Source organism: Phalangium opilio, unplaced genomic scaffold (assembly GCF_054372755.1).
Source record: "Phalangium opilio isolate 3A_F unplaced genomic scaffold, DU_Popi_V2 ptg000089l_1, whole genome shotgun sequence".
NCBI classification, from domain to species: domain Eukaryota; kingdom Metazoa; phylum Arthropoda; class Arachnida; order Opiliones; family Phalangiidae; genus Phalangium; species Phalangium opilio.
The window spans coordinates 4,439,147-4,454,828 of record NW_028324194.1 but is presented as its reverse complement, the minus strand read 5'-3'; the positions used below and the strand labels follow the sequence as shown (position 1 = coordinate 4,454,828).

General features: G+C 37.8%; 1 protein-coding gene across 1 annotated transcript; it reads right to left on the bottom strand.

The window, feature by feature from the left end:
• Nucleotides 1-9,830: 9,830 nt before the first annotated feature.
• On the bottom strand, nucleotides 9,831-15,124 carry LOC149647100 (uncharacterized). Its single transcript, XM_089849965.1, has 6 exons — nucleotides 13,728-15,124; nucleotides 13,231-13,666; nucleotides 12,992-13,165; nucleotides 11,877-12,923; nucleotides 11,465-11,783; nucleotides 9,831-11,398 (listed from the first exon to the last, which is right to left on the bottom strand). Exons 1-6 carry the CDS (start codon nucleotides 14,075-14,077, stop codon nucleotides 10,941-10,943), a joined length of 2,784 nt encoding a protein of 927 aa, XP_089706091.1. The 5' UTR covers nucleotides 14,078-15,124; the 3' UTR covers nucleotides 9,831-10,940.
• Nucleotides 15,125-15,682: the final 558 nt, after the last annotated feature.

Genomic DNA, 15,682 nt, shown 5'->3' with positions numbered 1-15,682 from the left:
GACTTTCGTTGTCTTACCCCCGGGGGTCAGTCAATAATGACTTTCTAGCCACATCGTATATACGATGGGCTATTAGTTTGACCACAAGGAGATAATCAACATCAAGGAGATATCTCTCCAGATTACGAATGAGGGTATTGTGTGTCAGGTTCTCGCTGACGAACGTCTCATCTCGAGTGTTTATAAAAGTTAACATCCCAAGGCGAGGCCGAACGTATTTACTGTAGAGTAAACCACAGTTGAAAAACCAAAATTATTCTCTCCTAAAATATTTTCTCCGATCGAACTACAGTTTGCCACATTCCGTGGGTCCCCCTGAAAACATTCGCCCCCCTCTCCCTAAAAGGCACGAGACTAAAATTTTTGTACTGGAGGTTTGTTCCGCACGTGATGAGCTACTCGTTCAATAGGTTTCACTTCTAAAATGGTTTTTTTTTATAATATGAGTTTCAAATTTTGCTTTATCTCTAATCTCGTTAGCTAAGGCTTCTAATCTATACATTATGTTTAAAGAAATACCGTCTTTAAAGTAAAAGAATATTAGCACGCCGTCGCCGCTAAAAAATGTAAATAACCATGCTTGAACTTAGTCAGACTAAAATTAGCCCCGCCTGTTTTACTTCACTCTCCACCGCTGTGGAGCGCTGCTTCAAAAGTTCGTACTCGGTCTTGACCGATGGCCAAGATTTTAGAAATATTTCTCTCCATTCACCCGAGCTCCGTTGGAAACATAAAAAATCTCAACGTCACAACTTTCAGAACTAGAGGCTACGGTAAAAATTCTGAGATATGACCTTGATGTTAGATTATTCTCTTTGTGGTTTGACTTGGTGTGTAGAAGAAGAAGAAGAAGAAGAAGAATAACATGATGATGATGATGATGTAGAAGATGTTTCGTTTGTTATTTCTAAAAACCACTTCTAGGTGGCGTTGGCTCCATAATTTTCTTGTCAACGACTTTTAAATTTATAAAATTTAGTTTCATCTCCACCGCCACCGGGAACCGAACCCAGGACCTATGGCTGCAAGGTATCGATGGAACTAATAGTTTTACCTGAGTAGTAGTAGTGGTGGTCCGCCTACCACTTTACAGACCCTATAAGTTCATCAGCCATATTGCCTTTATTTGGTCGGCATCTATCTTTCTTTTGGCAATTATAATTCTATATCTATTAGTTAGTGGAATGTCTTTTACAAATAAACTGTTTTGTTTAACGTTCGATCGCTACTATTGCTTTGTATTTTCAGCTTGCCATTAATGATTTCGTTCGGCTTTTCAAATTTTCCGTGTGTTTTTGACTGAATTTTAAAATGAAAGCAACCGTATTTCAAAATATTTTACTAAAGCACCGAGAAATAAGCAAAACTCTCTTCAATTATTACGTGCATGTCTAATTTGTGAATCTGAACTTACCGAATACGAATATTTAAACGTCAGGCTAAAATAAGGAAAAAAAATTAGAAGTTTGAAAAATATTAACCAATTTTCAAGAAAATTCGAAAAATTAAAACAGGTCATGGAATTCTCCATTATTTGAGTGGAACCTAAGACCATTAACTCACAACGCAATAAGATCCTCGTATTGAAATTTCCGCCTCTAGGAGTTACGGCTGTTTTCGCGACAACGGTGCCACCAAGCGGCAACGGATAGAAACTTGTAAGGTGTACAGAACTTCCGTTTCCGGATATCACTTAAAAAAAGAAATAGGATCGTCTTCTTCTAAATTCGGAGGCCGAGGCCGCAACGGTTTAATGTACAATTACGATGAAATAGCAAAAATAAAATATCGCTAAATTAGCTTGATATCTGTAATATGGTATAGTTAAAAATATATGTAAACGTTAACATTTTCATTCTCATCTGCTTCGTCGTGATTCGCCATTTTTAAATAGCAAAGAGGAACCTGTAAACCGGAAATTCGGTAACCCCTAAAAGTTTCCTCAATAAACCGCAAGGGTCGCTAGGATCGCGCGTAACAGAAAACCACGAAAAGTAGAAAGCTCGCGTTGCGAGTCCCGGGGGGGGGGGGTTGTTAATGGTCTTAGGTGGAACCAAATACTTTATTATTCATAGGTCATCCAATAAAATTAAAAAGTTTTATAAAATAACTATAGGTAAATATTTACTTGAGATTTTTTCGAGCAGCTATCATGATATCAGCTATAATTCCTTCGTAGTCATCAATTACAGAATTGACCCAAGCCTTTCCTGGTTTACGATCAATTAAGGGATAATACTTGGCACACATGGAAATAATTTGATATCATTATGATTGAATGTCATTTAACTTATTTCATAAATTTAAAATATCTAATATTTTTCCGCCATAATGTTCTGTATTTAATTCAATTGCAAAATTTAGGCTAATTCCAATTCAGCTCAATGATTTGGAAATTGTACAGTACATCTAAGTTTATAACGCGTAATGTAAGCGGCTTCCAGATAGTACAATATTATTGATACGTCTAACAGATGCTGCGACGATACGATAATGTAATACTCGACAAAGCTAGGGCTCCAGACGAAATGTCGTGTATCCGTCAATATCAACTTAAATTGTCAACTACTGATTAATTTACCCTAAATTTTAAGATTTTGTGTACATAGTCTCATGTACCTGTTGACATTTCAAGGTGAAAGTGTACTAGGTACATCAAGAGATTTGACTTCTTTAAATTTAAGTGAGACTATTCGGAAGTTTGCATTTTCCTCCATCAAATTTTTAACCAATTGTTTTTGTTTATTCTCTAACTTTTATCCATTTTATTTTTTTTTTTTTGATTTCATGTTCAATTAGTAATAGATTCTTAAAAGATTACTTACAGTATTTCCCGTGTATAGCCAAACCGTCTTAGATTGTTCCATCTTCTTAAGCCTTGGTATACGAACGAAGCTTATTTCTCCCGAAAACCTTTTGAGCGCTATATCGCTACAAATATCCTTTTTATACATAAGTTTCCTTCTAAATGTGATTAATTATTAAAATCCAGATTGGTTTTTTTCTAGCTTTCTGTTAATTTGTCATACCCGAAGGAGAAAACATAACAGTTAACCAAAGAACATTTAGTTACACGTAGAAAAGACAGTTAATTTATATCGAATTCTTGATTGAGAAAATTATTTTGAAATTAATTTCAACATAAACTAATCATGAATTTCATAATGACGTTATGTAACAGGACCAAACGATAGCTATTTTCATTGGAGAATAATCAAAACACATTCATCCCGATGTAAGGTTACCCCAAGATGGCAGTTATTTAACATTTGCAATGCTTTCTATAACCGTATTTTCAAACTGATCGTGCAGTACTACATTTTTTAGCAGTAACATTTTGAACGTTGTTCGCTATATAATATAGCTTCAAATTTCACATGAAGTTCTGGACGAGAAACTAAACCTTTCATAGCATAAGCTTCTAGTCTTCGTCCAACTAAATAGTCTTTGCTTTTGTTTTATTAATAACTTTATACGATAACGAAACAACGCGTCAAGCAGCGAGGTAAGCAACCATTCATTTTCTAAACCTATCAAGGACAGATCGATAAACATTATGGAAAGAAGTAAAGGTAAGCTATCGTGCAAAAATTGCGTTAAAGCAACACTGTTAATTACAGGACCTTAAGCATTCGTATTTACTCCTAGAAATACAGAAGCAAGACGTCCACGACCTGTTAAGCCCTCTCCATCGCGTGACACATTGTGTACATTTTTTCTAGAATTCGTATATTAGCCTCACAGAAATCGTAGACTTAAAGAGACTATATGTAGCGAACCGTTAATTTTTTTAGAAAGGTCTCCCACTATCCCCACCCAATCATTAACGTCAGCAGCTGATGTAAAACGCGTCAAAGAGGAATTATTTCGTGCTTGTAAAGAGGATCCTCACATCCGGTGAGCCTCCTTCAGAGGCTGCGCCGTTTCGGCGTCACCCCAGTCCCCACTTCCGATAGCCCGAGATCCCTGCTGCGTTGCTACAACCGCTGACCGTAGCATTAGCAAAGGCGCAGTGATTGGTCTAATTGTTTCACCATACCGGATATAGAGCTGATTAACACATAAATGGGAAAATTCCTTAACACTAAGTTCCCAGCAACAAGGAAAGACTTGCTTGCGTCTATAACAATTTTTCCAACAATAAAAAATTCAATGGTCAACAGTTCAACTCACAATGCATATTCTGACTACAACATTTAAATACCTCTTTCCGCAAAGGTTTCTGAGCAAATAGTTTTAAAGGTCCCGTTACTTGTGTATCAACCGGATAATAGCGAGGGTGTGAGGTTTTGGTGTACGTGATACCATATAAGCGAGCGATTTTGGTATGATGACTATGGCGGTAGTTCAGTTGACTTCAGGGAAACTTTCAGTAGGTTTTAGAGTCCAATAAGGGTAATCTGGCCTCCTCTTCGGGGAGAAACCTAACGCGTACAGGTCTTTAAGGAAACTTCATTTCCAATTCGTCTATAATCCTCTAGATAGTTATTGAAATATTGGTCACTATAGGTATATATATACACGCTCTTACGAATTAAAACAAGTTGGGAGACCAAAATAAACCTCTCCGAGTCGAGACGAGTGCTACCTACCCACTTAAGAGGTTTTTCTTAAATAATTAAATAAATATAATTGATATCAATTATTTTAATCGTCAAAAATGTACCTTAATTCTAGTTTAGTTGTTTTATGAAACGTTGTTCCTAAAATCATTTGAAACATAGCTATTGTAGACGCTTGAATTCTAGCGTATGCCTTTTTTACAATTCTTGGAAATTTAGGGTATATAAGGAGTTTGATGCATAGTAAATGATATGAAAAGCCACAATTGCCTAAACCATTGGTGGAAGCCCTGACATTTGGGAGACTAGACGTTTCTCGTAACCCTAGCAGATCGCCGCGTGCATCATAACATTAACGATGATAATGGAGTAAAAGCCAGTATTGCTTGCTGCGAACGCGTTTGCTCCGAGTTGCCAACTGCGATTGCGGGGACAGACAAACACAATGACACGTCCAGTGTAATACCTCTCCCTGACGTCATCGTGATTCGGAGAGGAAAAAAGTTCATAGTCCAAACCTATAAAGGAGGTTAAGTTTTCAATAAATGTTGGTTAACTCTGAGTCTTAGCGCAGATAAAGTTAAGATAAGTCATTGCATTTTCGAAACTTTTAGCCTTGGATTTGAAGATAATAAGACAAAGAAAAATCGATTCCTGTTGCAAGAAAAATCGAATGAGCAAATTTATGACCTTCCCTTATTTTTGCACGTCTTGCTTTGGTACACACGTCACTGACGGTGTAATTACGCTCTGGTTATTCTTTTTATCGGTACTTAGCAAAGCCATATTGCCTACTGCTGTTTTCAAATCAATATACTCGGTTCGGTAAATGTAAACTTCTTAAACACGCGCGAAAAAGCCTCACACAACAGGACGTTAACTTGCTTCTTCTATACACACAGTTCCATTCCAAGAATCAAAATGTACTTAGTTTCTGATTCCTCTACATGGCTTCACGCTTAAAAAATAGAAAAAGTTATCAATTAACTGAAATGAGTGTCCTTTCATGATAAAATTAATAGAATCCCACTTCAATTTTCTAATGAATTAACAGGCATTTATAAATATATTTCCGGTTAATCTAGTTATTTGAAATTCGTTCAGCAATAATGTCCCTTACCTTAATTATTTCCGATCAATACACCTGTGGCTTTCCTTGTTCAGGTGAAATTATAATGGAGTAAACAAGTTCATAAACCTATAATAGCAAGAAAAATAATGGCAAGAAAAAAAGTACTCAAATTAAAAGTAACAATTGGCTTACCTCTGAATAGCGTGAAATGGAAAAACACATGGTCAGATGTATTTTTTTCCTAAAATTCCCATGAAAAATAATTGATTGGAACCCGATAATGATGTTTTTCTGCATTACATACTAAGTACAATTATACAAAAACAAGTTTGCCTCCCAGTCCCCGTGAAACTGCATTTATAAGCAGTGCATTTTGAAACAAGGACTCTATGTCAAACTATAGGCCTGAAAGCGTCCTTTCGGAACAAACTATTCATATTGAAGCTTAAAAAATCAGTTCAAAAGTTCATAAGGTATGTTCCATAAGTTGTCTCTGGTTACTGAGAGCTTGTCATGAAGTGACGTTGGTGAAACGTCATACATTCTCGTAAAGCGATGCCTGGTGAGGCGCTGTCAAAGGCTTAGTACAAACTAAATAGGAATATGGACTGCAAGTGTAGGCAGTGTCATAATTATGGAACGTATCTTATAAACTTATGATCATATGAATAAAACAACCCAGGCTTTTAGATGCAAACACATATCATGCTTTTTAAAACGTTTTCCGTGGCGCCGATCATGTGGGGACAGTTTGGGAAAAATCAGAGGAGCTGTGAGGAATTCACATTTAATTTGTGGGCCACTGTGAGTCGCCCGGAATTGGTCTGGAGCCCCCACACTCCTTCTTTTGACACTAAGGAAAATAGCACTGGCCTTTTCCTGTTGCAATAATTGAGTTAATTACTTTAGTCTATTTCATTAATCACGTTTAGGTCTCTATTTACATCGGCATAGCCATCACTATCAGCTAATATACCCTTATAAACATTTTCTACTTATTATGGAACTAGCGCGACTATTTTCAGAACAGAGGTGCTCAAAGTTTTCAGACTGGTTCTGGAATACCAATTTCTAGAAGTTCGAAACTATTTGGAATCCTTTAGAAACGCCAATCAGTGACAACAAAAAGGAGACTCGGAGGGACCAAATTCTTCGTCAGCCCCCTAAATCGGTATCCCTGAGTGGAATACGCACGTAGGCCATGTTGAAAATAAGTGTTTTGGATTTGAATCAAAGTGTATTTTTGTGTGAGTGTTTTAAAGAAAGAGGCCTAATTCACGCGCGAGAAAAAATATCCAGGTTCTTTGTTTTGTAATCATTTGTGTTTTATATATTTTTGTAAACTTTGGATATCAGTTGGATATTTTGTGTAAGAAAATAAGTTTAACTGCTTGAAATAGAATATTTGACCGAAGAATGGGATCGGTTCCCTTGAAAAACAATGTAATAAAATTTGTTAGCTTGGATAGGACAGTTCAAAGATTCAGGGTATTATATGGCATGAACGTGCACTGTTTTAAAGTTTAGAAAAATAAAAGAGAAAATGAGGGGATGGAATAATAAGGGTAAGGGCCGATAGCCTGGCTATAAATGCATTTTGGTAAAAACAAAACTGAACTTTGATCATGGGGTGGAAATAGAAAATTGAACTTTGAGACCTAGCAAAAAGCAAGGAGTCCAGACTTGGACATAAGAGAAAAACAGTTGCAACAGGGCTACCGAAGAAAAAGTCCTTAGCAGGACATAAGAAAATACTTCGTTATGGGCTAGCAAAGAAGCTACAAGTCCTTAGTTGGACATATGAAAATAATAGAAATGGAGCTCAGACCAAGGCAAGGAGCTATAGTCTTCGGACTTAATAATTAAAGAACGGAAATTGGAAATTTGGAAACGGTAGTCTTCGGACATAAATTGAAAAGGTAGTCTTCGGACATTAATTGAAAGGGTAGTCTTCGGACATTAATTGAAAGGGTAGTCTTCGGACATAATAAGAAAAGAATTGAAAAATAAGAATAGAAGTGGAAAAGTTTAGATTCCACGAAAAGAATAATGCAAAAGAAAAGTTTAAGTAAAGGAACAGTTTGAATTAAAAGAAATTGAGTTGATTGGAATTAAATAAAGCGTTGAATTCGTCCAAAGCAAAAAACTGAGTGACTTTGTTATTGATTGGAGTGATTCTTATAAGTTACGCGACGAACGGGGACTTATGGTTTCGATTTTTTAGTCGCTTGGAACATTGGAGAAACTGCATGGAGTTTATAGCTTTTCTCGATAAGCGAAAGTAAAGTTTTGTGTTTGTGAGTGCGTATGTGGAGGGGGATGTATTTTAGTAGTACGCTTTCTTGTAACACTCAAGAACTAAATAAAAGAGTTTTAGTATTTCGAAATGTTTTTTCCAAAACAATCGTTATTGCAATACATTAGTGTTGAAGCTAAGACCATAAACTTAGATGGACTAGAATGGAGATACGACGCGTGGTTCTTTAAGAGCAGCGCCTCTCTAGCGCCACGGTGTGACCAATATTGAAACATTTTAGCCTCTAACCATAGTCGAAAAGTTTCGGGACTCTCCCGCTAGAGGTGCTGACAAGCGATTCCACTAGAAGATCAAGGGTTTTAGCTTATCAATTCAGTCCATGTGTTTTATGGTCTTAGGCAGATGGAACGTTGCATCCGAAGTGCTACAACTAAAACCCGTTTACACACGCTTAAACATAGCGAAGGAAGGCAGGCGTATATTAACGGAAATAAGAGTTCTATTCAAACCTTATTCCTTATATAGTTAAATGAAATAATGAATACTTACATTTTGAAACATAATAAGGGATAATTTTTAAAATATAGAAAAGGTAACAAATTTTTTTCCTGGGCTTATTTGAAATCTCCGTGAGTATTGATTTAGAGGTGTTAATTCGACTTTAATTCCAGTGTATGATAGATCGGTGAAGAGAAACACCGCTTTATTTAACGAGGAAAACCATCCAATCTCGAGAACATAGGTAAGTTTAGCAAAATCAAAAATTTTAATGATAAGTTGTAAATTATAACAAGAGAAAGGGTTAAAATGTAATTAAAAACCGGTTTTTAATACAAGATGTATCATTAGAACCTAATATAGTGTACTAAATATTCCATTCAATTGATTAACGTATGAAAAGGTAAAGAGGCCAACGTAATTTTTAATTAGAAGCAAATTACATAAAAGATTATTTAGATAAAGAAAATTTGTATTAATACTAAATATTTATTTTTACTTTCTTTTTAACCCAGAAAATAAATTCCATAAAATGCTTAATGATACAGTAATTAGAATATCCTTGTATCAGCCGGTGAGTATAAGTACAACCATACTGAATACACCGTTACATTAATGGGGATAGGAAAACCATAATAGTCGACAAAGACCAAATAAAAATATCTAAATAGACTAGTCAAGCTTTCACTATTTTGTGGATTTTAAATTTCGTTAGTCCGGCAGCCCCGGTAACGTGCACCGCGTTTCGGCTATCGGCTATGCCTTGGCTTTCTCTCCTGCAGTAGCCATAGCCCACTCGATCACGCGCACCACGACGCAAGCTGCTTGCGCTATGCTAAATAGAAATTAATTAATAGTATGGCGCGAGCAGCGCCACGCCCGTGAACGCCGATCGAGTGGGCTATGCTTTGGCTAGGTAAACGTCATCGCAACTTTAAAAGCCAAGTCTAAATGCGCTCAGTGCTTATAATCATGGAGATCGGTTTACTATCAGAAACCGCACTAAAGGCCTAGCAGCCCGGTTGTATGAAAGCCCTACTTTCTCGAATAGAGTGGGGGAAAGCTATTTATGGAATAAATTAGAGATGGCCGATACCAGGTTTAACCCGATACCGATCGATACCGGTACAAACATGAACCGATACCGATATGGTATCGGTTCATCCCTACAGGCGCGTACTAAGAAAGATTTTCGCTTATTAGTTGTTAGATAAACTGAATTCAGGTACTTTTTATATAAATGTGAACTCGTCACGATTGAAATTCATAGAAATGAGATATTATCACCATCATTACGTTACTAAAAGACCTAAAAATGTCATGTAGCGTCATATAACGCATTTTAAACGAGTATCGGTTTAGTATCGGTATCGAACCAACCGATCCGATACTATCGGGAAACGTGAAGACCAGACTTGTAAATAGGGGGTACCAGGGAGCCTTTGACATCCAAGAAAATTCACAGGACACCCTGAAAAAATATTTTTAGAGGGAGTCGGGTACCAACCGGGTACCCAGAAAAATTCGGGGCGATGAGAACTCTCCCCATAAAGACCATTCAAAAAAGGGGAAAAAATAAAATGACGAATATTTCCCCTCAAAACTTTGGCCGGAATGCATCCTTCCCTCCCTCACATTTTGTTTATTTGCCCTTGTCCACTAGGCAGCCCCCGGTACCCAAGAAAGTAGGGCTTTGGGGGGCGGAGCCCTGATGAAATTTTCACTATTTACAAGTCTATTGAAGACCAGACTGTCAGCTTGAAGGGAACCAACAACCTAGGGCTGGGCCATAATAGTAGCCACATCGTTATCTACTAAATTAGCACATACATAAAAGCATGAATTTATCATGTTATTCAGGGATGGGAGGGACCTTTCTATTACACACGCGTTTAACGTCATCGCGGAGCCAATCAAAATCAAGACACCTAGAAGTTCGAACAGCAGACGACAAGTTTATCACTATTGTCTGAGCGGACTGAGCCTCATACAATTTTCGGTTATTTTTACCAAACTGCATCAATTTAAGGCCCCTTCTGAGTTTGGGTACTCCGTCGATGACCTTGAGGTTTTTACCAAGGAATATACAGTTTTACTTGATATACTATGTAGTCCTTGCAGTTCACTTTCGCGAAGAAGTAAGTGGGAGAGAATAGTAATAAAAAAGGGAGCTCTTAACAACCCCATACCCCTAGGGCACGGCCACCTTTTGTCCGGTTGTCCCGCTCGTCGGAGCCTTATCTAAACATCAATAGATTCAGTATCTTTCTTCCTTCTAATTTTCAAGAATAGCGAAAGTAGTTTTACTACAATAAACGAGAAGCTAAATTACTATAGAGCATCCTGCATGTTTAGACGATATGGGACGAGAGAAATTGAAGCACTACTTTCGCTGATTCACCGATCTGTGATTCAAACGAAATAATATAATTTGGTATAGTTGCAGATCCTAACTTGAAGTTGAGCCAGTTTCAGTAATATATAAATAAAAATAATTCAATGTGTATTATTCGAGCCGCGTCTAGGTAAACGTCACACCCGATATTTCACTTCACAACTTAGTATCACTTTTAGAGGCTTCTTTCTTTAGTTTCAGTTTATTTTGGGCCTCGATTATGTAAAGCGGATCTTTACAAATCTGACCTTTCGGAATTTGTGGGTCCAGAATTTCAGGCAAAAGGCAATCGTTAAAAAAAGCACAAAGTTTAGGAAGCATTACGTTTTGCCATAAATGCCCATCTCTCTCTATCTCTTCCACAAAAATTGGGTTATTTTCGTCTATGTACACAACGAAGAAACACTTGTTTTTATCAGCGATATTTAATTGCCCCTGAATTTGATAAAAATAGGCGTGTGATCTCTTCAGTGTAATGTTGGTTTTCCCGTCCTCATCGGTTGTTAGGTTTAAAAATTTTATTTTTTTGTTTTTTATGGCCTCAGTTAAGTTTAGGCCTATTGCTGATGGTGCCGTTTTCACTTCAACCAAAGCTTGTTCATCGTCTATGACGCCTGTAAAACCGAGACATATTTTTAAAAACCCGCTGACCAACAAATATTCCTAAAAAATTAACATACCATCAGGACTCGCTGCTAGGTATCCGTGTTTCAGGTCAACGTACAGACCGCTTGGTCTAACAAAATAGCCCGTTTTGTCCATGAAACATCTAATTGCCACAGTTTCGTTGGTTTTTCCGTATTCCGTACACTCTGATGAAAACGTTTGCTTATACAGTATGCTCTTGACAAGGTTGTGACACGATGTGGTCGCTTTACGTTTCATGCAAAAGCCAAAAGTGGAGGCAGTAAGGCGATGCTCTCTGTGCGCGACATAGACTGGGTTTGCGTGTTGACCGCGGGATATCTTTTCGATTTCAATTTGTTCAGAAATTGTAACCTGTAGAATACGTAATATACATGAAATATTACATTTACGTGAAACATATACGCCACCAAAGCTTTAGGGTCATTGTTGACCAAATTGACCTACCTGAAAATTCTCCAGTCTACTGGCTTTCTTTGCCTCAAACTGGTCCAGAGTTAATGGCACCGTATCCGCTTTAGGTCCATAGTCTTTTTCAATTGGTAGTAGAGTGGCCATCACTTTTCTGCGTTTCTCTTTTGGAATGTCTTCTTTTTTTCTGTCAACTTCTCTCTTTCTTTTTCTCTTCTCCATGAAGGTTTTGAAATGAGCTCCAGGACTCTTTCCCATAGCGTTCTTCCACGGACTTCCGTGCCAAGAAGAACCTTTCTGGTAGTTGAGTCCAGATAGCAACGATCTTCTTTGGTAGCTTCCTTTTTGAGAAAAGTTAATTCTTTTACCCGAGTTAATTTTGGCTAGGATGCTCATAAATAGCTCGGCTCGATTGCTCGTCTCGTTGGCGTATAGGCGGTCAGCCTTCGCGGCCAAGGAATCGACCGACGCCATTATAAACGGGAATATCCCGTTCTTCTTTAACTCGGGTAAAATGTTTTCTTCTCCTTCTTTGTCACCTTGACAGAAATAGGGACGACATTTAGCATGATCGCCAAATACGTGTGCCGGTCCATTATGTAGGTCATGACGTAAGTTAGCCACAGACGAATCGCCTTTTGAGTTGTGCGTGATTGCTCCCCGTGCGGCAGCTGTTAGTTTGTGTATTTTACCTCTCAACCTTTTTCTACCATTGCAAGGAAGCTTTGTGTTGAGGCTAATTTTGTGCAGTGCCTTAGTATAATTTTTAACCGCGTGGTTGGCACACTCCAGTTTTTGCACTTTGCGTCCGTAAGGCACTTTTTCGATTATTCGACACTGAACGCTGGAGTCACCATCAGCTATAAATTTTAGGTACCGAACACCGTGCATAGCCTCGCTACATTTAAATCCTTCAACTACGATGTCGGCTTCCATAGCTGAGGAAGATTTGTCCCAGTTTCGATAGCAAAGGTGTTCTTTAGGCGTCTCATTTCTGTTGGCAGATAAGGCGCAGGCATAGCAATATTTATTACGTACGCCTAGAAACAGAAGCTTTTTGGTCGCTCGTCCAATAATACAAGCCTTTCAAATTTATAAATGATTAAATATGATGCGAGTATTACTCTTAATTGTAGTATTTTAATTATTACCACGCCAGAGGCGGCGTTGTAGTTATGACCGTAACTTCTTTTGCACCAACCACCATCAAGATAAACCGTTATACATGGAACACCATCATCGTCTACGTGGTTTTGGGCAAGAGCTAGCTCCCTTTCGTCGTTCCCAGCTTCGGTCATGGAACGAAGTAAAGATTCTTCCCAATACTTGGCAATTATACGAATGGTTTTTCAATTTAAAATTAACCAATGCGTGGAGTAAGAATTAGTACCTTTTCGAGGAAGCGTTCTTGACCAGAAAACTTATTCCAAGTCATGGATGGAATGTCCATTATTCCAAACCATTCGTCAAGTTGGGAGTATCCGTTACCAACTGAAAGAGTGGCCCACACGGCTTTTGAATTTATGTCAGTTTTCTTTCGGGTGGACATAGTTTTTTCATTGGGCGATTCGGATGTTTTTAAAAATCGTTTTTTACAAGTTCGGCATTCGAACACGAATGTGCTTTGAATGCCACGTCTCTTTTCTTCTAATAAATCAAAATACCCCAGAGTGCAAATCAACCGATGATCGAAATTTAGCTTGAGACACCAATTTAAAAAATAATCTATTTCAACTATTCTATATCCTTTAATAATTGACTTTTCATTGTCTTTGCAAGGGCTACCAATGACTAACTGGTAGTTGTCGAGATCATTATTTTCCGGTCTAAAAGATTTAATTAGTTTTACAAGCCTTGCCTACATTTAAATTTATTTTAATTACTTACGATGAAATTTCGATTCTCCTCCTCGCCAAGCTTTTCGCTGATGATTTTGGCGTGCTATGAATTCTTGATGAATTTTGACCGACGGAACAGATCGCGCCTGAATTATCTAAATCATCACTAATCACTGAACACGACACGCAATCAGAAATCGTTTTGCAACAGTTGTAACATGTCTGTGTCGATGTGGACACGAAATGTATTGGGGAAATGATTTTGTTTTTACTAGAAAGTTGGGGGTCAAGCGGTTCTTCGAGTTCTAATTGTTTTCTCTCGGCGAAAAGTTTTCTATGCGTTTTAGCGCGTTTAGTTTTAGCTTTCTTATTACGCAGAGCTCCTTTGCGATTACCCATTTTTATGTTTTAGCGAAAAGGTTTTTTCAAAAATAAACAGACAAGCGATGCAGTTCGTTTCAAAAATAATACTGAGCCTCTGAGCTTGAAAAGATGTAGGTCTATCTATAGATATTCGTATTTCACCCCGTTGTCTTGAACATATTTCGACGAAAAAAAGTCAGAAACTGCATAGGGTGTTATAATACGGTGGAGTGATATATAATGTGAAACCCCATAGAATTGGTATACATTGGCTATAGACGGGCTGGGGAGACGGCAATAGCTTTTACGACCTGTCGATGAATCTTTGTTGTGCCGCGGACCCATTAGGCTGGGGGTGTTAAGGGGTGTCATAATTGGTAACAGAGGCCGACGGATGCCACTGATTTTGAAACTACCCCCCTTTATTTTTTTTTTCTTGACGTCATTTGTGGGTCAGCGACGTTTTTTTGACAACGGCGAACGCTTGAACTTCTTTTAATTGAGGGGGAAAAGATCATACAACTTGAAACCTTATTTACTTTCAGTAGGAAAGAAAGGGCGGAACAGGGTTAACTTTATACTTTTCAAAGAAAAGGCCTTTGGTATTGTTGGCGCTGACAGGCAACATCAGTTCTTGAATAGAATTTGTATTACGTTGGATTTAGCTCAATAATGTTTTGACTTAAAATTTTTTTGAAAATGATATATAAGGAACAAAAGCATTTTCTATGGGATATGAGGTTCTCAAGAGGATCGGAAGAAAAAATAATGTTCTACGGTCAAAAAAGCAAAACAAAAACACCTCGAATTACAATTAAATGTCTGTTAAGTTCATAAGTTTTAAAACTAGAAATCTATAACTTTCAGAGGCCGTAGCTCGAAAGATACTTCAAATTAAGACACTTTCCCTGTTGAAATAGGATTACTTCCGTAGGAGATGTTTCCAACGGAAACTTTTCAAGTTTGAACACTTTATAATTAATTTATAAAACAACTAACCCCTTAAATCGCGAGTCGATTGTTTTATACGAAAGAGAAATTTGTTTTCTTCATTGGGTACCCCTCCCATCCCTGAATATGTAGTTTAACTAGTCAATGCACATATATATTCATGTTAATAAATAAATTCATGATAAAAGGGAAAGGAACATTTAAGAAAATGAGATTCGTACTTTTATTCCAAAATTTGGCGGCCATTAGAGTCCGACGCCGCCGATAGTACGCCGGCGCGCCGCCACATTTCTAGTTTTTAACCCCGCCGCCGCCGTACGTACTTTTAATCAGCGCGCCGCCCCGCCGCGACGCCGAAATATCACCGGCGTACGCCGGCGTGCCAACCAGTCTTGGAAATAGCACAGGTCCAAAACCAGTTTATTAATTGCTCGGACCAGTTTTTTTTATTCTAAATCCGGGGGTTACAGGTCCTTGGGATCACTTTATTAATTGAGAACTTTTAAGAAAATTGAGGAGGGACCAGTTTAAAAATTCTAGTCATTATAAATTTGTACTCCACGGATCTAGACTCCTAGCCTTGGCTGGGGCTCATTTCTGCCTTCCTTGCTACAACCACAGCCCACTGGATCACTATTTGGCTTCCCACGCCAATGTTTTTCCTATGTAAAAGCGCGTGTTGGTAATTTT